Genomic DNA, 7,795 nt, shown 5'->3' on the forward strand with positions numbered 1-7,795 from the left:
CTGAGTGCACGTAATCCAGAATTCCCTTCGTATTATGGATTGCAGTGCCAAATTTCACTCTTCGTTGTTTTCCCAGAACACAATGCTCGCAAAACTCTAATTTGCAAGACTTCGTACCTTTCAATAATCCTTTCTTGGTGAGAATTTGCAATGATCTCTCACCAGCATGTCCCAATCGCAAATGCCAAAGCTTCGTCGCCTCTGCATCCTTCTTATTACTCGAAGTTGCAGTTGCTACTGTCCCAACAACTGTACTACATTGGTAGTAATACAAATTGTTCTTCCTCACACCTTTCAGCATCACCAATGCTCCTGAAGTTACTTTAAGAATTCCATCTCGCATCATCACAACTAGGCCTTTAGATTCTAATGCCCCCAATGAGATGAGATTCTTCTTCAACTGGGGCACGTACCGCACATCCTTCAAAATTCTGGTGGATCCATCCTGATTCCGTAGCTTGATTGAGCCTATCCCGGCTGTCTTACATGGACTGTCGTTTCCCATGTAAACAAGTCCGCCATTGAGTTCTTCAAAATCAAAGAACCACTCCCTGATGGGACACATATGATAGGTGCAACCTGAATCCAATACCCACTCGCCTGGATGCGATGTTGAAGGTGAAACCGTCAAAGAACAATCTGACTCCGCATCATTTTTGCATTCAGCAACATTTGCATCTTGCGAAGCCTTTTCTTTCTTTTTCAACTTTGGGCAGTCTTTCTTCCAATGTCCTTTCTCATAACAGAAAGCACACTCATCTTTGGCAACTCGCCTTTTCGATTTGGACCTTCCTCTTCTCTCCTTTGATCGGCCTTGTTGACGACCTCTTGCCACTAATGCTTCATCTGTAACTGCTTTGCCTTTCATTTTATCTGCCTTTCGCAATTCATGACTATACAAAGCAGAACATACAGTATCTAAAGACACATTCTCTTTACCGTGGAGTAATGTGGTCTCCAGATGTTCAAATTCATCAGGTAGAGACGACAACAACATCAATGCCAGATCCTCATCCTCAAATTTCACATCTAAATTTAGCAGGTCTGCTACTAATTGGTTAAACAAAGTAATGTGTTCATTCATAGTGGTACCTGGTCGGTATTCAAATCGGAACAACCTTTTCTTCATAAGGAGCTTATTCTGACCACTCTTCTTCAGAAATTTGTCCTCCAGTGTCTTCCACAATCTATGTGCAGAAGTCTCATTCTTGACAGCATACTTCTGCTCCCTGGACAGACACGACCAAATTGTTCCACAAGCTAACCGATTTATGGTACTCCAATCTTTATCATCTATATCTTCTGGTTTATTTTCTTCAATGGCAATGTCAAGACCTTGCTGGAAAAGAGAGTCTAGAACCTCCCCCTGCCACATACCAAAATGGCCAGTACCGTCAAATATCTCCACCGTCAATTTCATATTTGACAGTGGAAACCTCGACCACGATGACGAAGAACTAGCCTTGTTTGCTTGATCATTACCCGCCATTACAGACTCAAAATAAAGTATTCAATATTACAAACAAACAGAACCAAGGACGAACCTTTGGCTCTGATACCACTTGTTGAGAAAACCGGGTAATTTTCTCTCAAATAGTGAAATGAACCGATTCAGTAATTTCAGAGTTAACCCAATGGGGTCTACTCGATAAAATTACTTCTCCAAATAAATTCTTTGGAAAGACTGGCGAGGACATTGTCCCTCTTAAATACCAGATTCCTAACAGAATTTATCAGTCGGTGTATTTATCACAATATAAAAACACCCAAAAGAACCGTACAAAACACTACTACCAAACCCGCAAATAATATTGAATACAATATCCCAACAGAAAATAAACTCAGAAATAAATGCGGAACAAAATAAATAATAAAGAAAGAACACACCCGGAACTTTGATAACGGAGTTCGGCCAAATTGCCTACGTCTCCGAGCACCCTCTGCAGAGCCCACTTATATATTTAAATGGAGAAGAGTACAATTTGAGATATTTACAAATGAGGGGGGGAGTGCTCCTTTTATAGGCAGCTACTCCCTCCCAACTCCCTAACACCCACCGATGTGGGACAAGGAAATATTGACAAAGAGTCAAAGTTTGTAGGCAACAAACTTCAACAAACACTTCTTCTGTACATCTGTTTTGGATGCTTTTATAGTGGAAAACTAAACCAGTTTTATCATAATAAGACTGATAGCCCTCTCCTAGCCAATAATTTAACATAGACTAATTATTAAATACGTACTAAGGTCTCGTTTGATAGCTAAGTTGAATTTGGCATGTTAGCTAAATAAGATTATATGTTATTTAGTTTTGTGCGAGTAAAAACTAACATGAGGTAGTGCTTGATATATTAAATAAATAAATATATATTCTACTATATTTGGTATTTTAGTATTAAGTTTGAATTAAAATTGTACACAAATATCTCTAGTAAATCTCATTCAAAATAGGAAAAAGTGAGAGTTTGAGGTCAAAAAGATAATTTGAATTAATTATTATGATTGGATTTTAACTAAGGAACAACGTCTGCAATCTGCAACAATCCATTTCATCCTTGAATTATTTATGGGTTTCATCTCATTAAAAAGAAAATAATTTCTAAAATTAGAAAGTACATATTTTTTATGCCCATTCATAGAAAGGCGATTGAGCGTTACCACCCTGGCCACGCGTAGAGAGGTGCGCGGCCCGTCAATAAGGGAAGGGCTATCGAGATCGGGTGATCCTATGGGACTGGTTACCTGCAAGGCTGCAATAGGTGTCCCTTACCAACCCGTTCTGACAGGACAAATTGTCCAATGAGAAGAGACACTATTGTGGAATGTGGATGCTCTTAAACTATTTCCAACGATATTCAAAATTCAAAATAAAAGTAAGAAAATAGCTTTTATAATACCTAAAAAAATAAAATTCATCTCATTTTACATTTTTGACAAATAAAATTATTTTTAAAACGACAATATAATACACTCAAATCACTTTTTAAGATCTTGTAAGTATAAAAGTATGGTGAAGAAAATATTATTTCAAATTTGGTTTGATATAAGTATAATTAATTGAAGTAAATATTTGCGGGATGTTATGCGACTTAAAAAAAGGTTTAAATTCTAGTTAAAGAGAATCGAAAGACGAACATTTCATATCCATCGAAGAATGGGAAGTAGAGCTTGAGTACAAAACTCGAACCTAGACTAAATTTGACGGACGGCTGCGGCGCCCCCAAATTCCTCCGTCGCCACCAGCTACAGCAAGTCGCCCTTTTCCGGATCTCACAGTTCCACGACGAATGACGCTAGCCGATTGAGGTTCAACAATGACAACAAGAAGAAATTGCCGGCTTTGGTGGCCGACTGATCTCTTTTCTCAAACCCCGCCGAATCCAAGCTTCGTATTTGGATGGTTCCTTCCCTCTTCCGAAGCTTCCATCGATGTCGTTGTGGCTTTCGCTTGCGATCAGCACAAACTCGCTTCTTCACTTAATTCCGGTTTGGATCTCATGGTACGCTGCGTTTCCTGTTTTGGATTTGTAAATGTAGTTCTCAAGTTGTTCTTATGCTGTATACTTAGTTGTTTTGATTGTTGATGGGCTTAGATATGGACTGAACGTCGAAATTTTTGTAATTGATTTAGGTTAACGGGTGTGCTATTTTGATTCAATTTTCGTAATTGGGAACCCTAGTTGCATTCTGGCAATTTTAGTCTTGTGAGCTCAACTGTGTGCGATTTTATAAGGGGGAGTGTTGAATTTTGGAGGTTGAAAGGCCATAGTTTGATATATTAAAATTCATCGATAATTATTGCTATCCTTTTTGTATTGTAACATCCTGATTGCGCATTTCGTATTGGTGCCTCGTTTCATTAAGGAAATCCTTCGACGGACTGATGAGAACATGCCTACAGTTCTCCAAGATAAAAGCGAATTATCTCTTCTCGGATATTTAGAAGCGGATTGTAGTGGCAATAGCAAGATGGGCAGTTGTGGAAATGATAGAAATGGAGATATGAAGCGAAACGGAAACCAAAGTTCATGTTCACTTTTGAGCAGTCAAGAGAACTGGCGCTGTGGATGCGTCAGGGATAGGATCTTAGGGCAAGGTAGACTTGCTGCTCCAGAACACTTGTATATCAAACTTGTATATGTTCTTTCTAAAAGAATGGACGGAAGAGTTCTTGCTATCCCGAAAATGGATCATCTACATTTGAATGGCAACATTGAGTCCCATCTAGACCTCCACGTATGTAAGTCATGTTGACCTGTACAACGAGTTTCTGTTCTTTTCGATTTCTCTTTCTCTTATTATGCTATCTTGCTTCCTGAAAAATATAGGTAATATTCTATGAAATACCAACTTTTGGTGGTCACCATTATTCTTTGGGAGCTCAGTTTTCATCCAACCCAGTAGAAACCCCTAGCAAGAAACCCAAGTGGTTTGAGGATCTCCACCGGAGAGATTCATACCTTGATTTGGTAAATAGTCTTTACTAAAATGTAAAATCTACCTTATCCGAATTTCACTTTTTTCTAAATCGGTTCTTCTAATATCCTTGGGAAAAAGGATACTGTGATCCAGGCAATAAACAGTGCCAATGCTGCTCAAATATTGTTCGATGGACATCAATGTGCTGAGTTCAGGCCACTTCTCTTCATTCTCCACATGTAACTGAGACAATACTTACCCTACACATTACTCATTTATTTTTCAATCACTCTAACAGTTCTTTATGTCTTGTCAGGTTCTCTACCTTCGCGTGGCAGATATTTGCTGCATCGGTTGCTTCCATTTCGACTATGATTTACATTGTTCTCCAGTCATTTCGTATTCTTTTTAGTTGGTTGTCCCACACCAGCATATATGTTCTGTTCACTAAAGTATTTAGCAATTCATCGAAAAATGTTCACTTCCGCTGCTGTCAGCTCTTGTATTGGCCTGTTTTTCTCCAGGATCAAAACATGAGGTATGTTGACAATTGGTTTATGTATTTGATTTGTATCAAGGTATCAGAATTCATGATAGTAGATGTATTCTAGACTTATGCTTTTAAAATGAATGGAGTCACATGGTGTCAAAAAAATTTTAGTAGTGTGGTTACGAGCCGATTCACATACCATGTTATAATCCCAGAAACAAATCTACAATTTTTTCATATGAAAACATGACTTTCTGCACCTATTATCTATTTTAATCAAGCCATGCCCTCTTCATTTCTGCCACTCTCATTTCCTAAGAAATGAAATGTAAGATATGTATCCTCATTATTTTTGCTACTTATATAGGGATTGGTCATGTGTGGAGTTTGCAGAGAAAGCTGCATCTCACAAGCACTCAATATGGTCAAGTATTGTATTTGATTCTCTTCTTGGAACTCTACTTGGCATTCCCCTGTGGTTTAAAGCAGAATTGGCATACATATGGGTTTCAGACTTTTCACTTGACTTCACAAATGGTTGGTTACGTACTGGGTGTGTATGGCTGATGGGCAATCCTGCTGGTTTTAAGTTGAATACTGAGCTAGCTGGGGTTCTAGGGATGATTTCTTTGAATGCAATTCAGATTTGGTCTACCCTTTGGGCTTCAGTGGGTTTTCTGTTCATTCATTTCTTCAAAGGACTTGCTCTATGTGGGATTCTTTTTGGTTCAACTTGTGCTGCAGCTCTACTAATTGACATAATCACGCTACTAACTATGCATGTTCTGATTCTTCATTTATTCATTTCACTTCTCTATTTGACTCAAATACAGGCATTATCAGCTTTGTGGCGCCTATTCAGGTAAAACACTTTTTATTAAGAATCTTAACCTGCCTTTAATTTTGTATGAAGATAGGAAAACATTTACCATGTCACCTAAGGTAGTGGAATAAGTAATATAACTTCATCTTATATTCTTATCGAGTTACTTGAGTGGTTACAAAGTGTTTGATAGGTTGATAATTCTGGAAAAAATTGCTAGCTCTATTGAAACTCTTTGGTATTAATTTATGTTCAGTTATTCAATCTCATGACATGAATGCTGTTATCGGTTGCAGGGGTAAAAAGCTGAATCCTTTGCGCCACAGATTGGACAGCTATGATTATACTGTTGAGCAACATGTAGTTGGTTCTCTTCTCTTCACTCCTATATTACTCCTCCTACCGACGACATCGGCTTTCTATATTTTCTTCACCATTTTGCACACAGCTGTGTGCTTCGTCTCCATAGCTATTGGAGCCACCGTGTCTTTTATCCATTCCACTCCATACGCTAAAGTTTTCCTGTGGTTGAAGATGAGGAAAAGATTTCCATCTGGGATATTTTTGAAAGTCGTATTATGTCAACATTCTGAGACGGAAGCTTTTGCTGACAGTAATTCGTCCACTGTGGATCAGCATAAAACAGCATCTTCAAGCGGCAGTAGCAGCAAATCTACGATTTTGGTTACATTTCTTGACAGCAATTACTTGAAATTAGGTAAGCCATGGAGCCACAGAGGTCTAATATTCATGATGTTCAGCAACCAAATCCAAAAAGGGAAGAATGAAATTGAAGGCTACATACTATAAATATTGATTCTTGTTTTTGATAACATTTCAGGAGAGGTTGTCTGGCCGCACTATAAAAACATTTATTCGGCTTTCTCTAGGTCGGCTATTCGCTCATCTGCCTACGGGCTTCTCACTGGGAGAAGGTATTCCTCTGTCACCACGAAGTCACACACACGTTATTGTTTTGTGATATCCAACTCCCCACTCTCCCACTCAGTTTTACCATTCCGTGTTCTTGCTGAGTTTGTTTCGGTTCACTTTCTACAGCACGCTGCATGCTCCTGCTGCTAGTCTCCCTATGAAGCTGCCATGGATAGTGATCCCTTGGAAAGAATATTGGCATCTATGCCGTAATTCAGTTTATGCATGCAGAAAACATCCTTATCATAACCCTTTGTCTCATTGACAAAGGACTAAACATTCTATCGCTCTAGTTTTCTCTTTGCCACCTTCATCCGATGCTGAGATTTGCACAGACATTTATTTCCTCAACCTACTGATATTGGGGGAGGATTTGTATTTTTTTGTAAGCGATAGCATAATTCTACTTGTTGGCCTCGTTTTTTTGAACTTCATTTTTGTATATATATAATTTTTATTCTCTTAAGGGCATTAGCAATGGGGCGCCCTAAGACGCGCCCTATGGCTCGCCACGTCAGCAGTTTTATCCTCCTACCTCCCCACCTGCAGTGGGGCGCCCTAAGGCGCGCCACGTCATCATTTTTTTAATATTTACAAAATCCATACAAATTTTAAAAAAAATAATACATTAAAATATGAATTTTAAAAACTTTATTTCATTTAATAAAAATTAATACATTACAATGCGAATTAAAAAAAACGCAAACTCAGCGACGACGGTTACGAGCCCACACTTCTTCAATCATGTCGCTCATGAGCTGTGCATGCTCCTGTTGGTTGCGCATTGAGGCCTGTCTAGATAGAACCTCTTCGAAGCCTAACGGTAACCCTCTATCGGGTGTGTCGGTCGATGTGCCGGAAGAGCTAGATGCACGGTCGTCTTCATTCCAGTCGGTGATGCTTCCGCCTTCACTCTCGACTATCATGTTGTGCATGATTATGCACGCATATATGACATCGGCGATGACTTCCTTGTACCAGAAACGAGCCGGCCCTTTCACAATTGCCCACCGTGATTGGAGCACCCCAAATGCCCGCTCGACATCCTTCCGCGCCGCCTCCTGCTTTTGCGCAAATAAAACCCTCTTATCACCAATTGGGCAGCTGACCGTCTTTAGGAAAACTGACCA

At 39.2% G+C, this 7,795-nt stretch overlaps 1 protein-coding gene across 1 annotated transcript; it reads left to right on the forward strand.

Annotated features, from left to right (window-relative positions):
- Nucleotides 1-3,124: 3,124 nt before the first annotated feature.
- Nucleotides 3,125-7,131, forward strand: LOC121746464. Its single transcript, XM_042140303.1, has 9 exons — nucleotides 3,125-3,500; nucleotides 3,865-4,236; nucleotides 4,329-4,469; nucleotides 4,558-4,658; nucleotides 4,736-4,957; nucleotides 5,277-5,771; nucleotides 6,029-6,450; nucleotides 6,574-6,667; nucleotides 6,792-7,131. The coding sequence occupies exons 1-9, from the start codon at nucleotides 3,315-3,317 to the stop codon at nucleotides 6,928-6,930; spliced, it is 2,172 nt and encodes a 723-aa protein (XP_041996237.1). The 5' UTR covers nucleotides 3,125-3,314; the 3' UTR covers nucleotides 6,931-7,131.
- The last annotated feature ends 664 nt before the right edge of the window (nucleotides 7,132-7,795 follow it).

This window comes from Salvia splendens, chromosome 9, assembly GCF_004379255.2.
Source record: "Salvia splendens isolate huo1 chromosome 9, SspV2, whole genome shotgun sequence".
In the NCBI taxonomy this organism is placed as follows: Eukaryota; Viridiplantae; Streptophyta; class Magnoliopsida; order Lamiales; family Lamiaceae; genus Salvia; species Salvia splendens.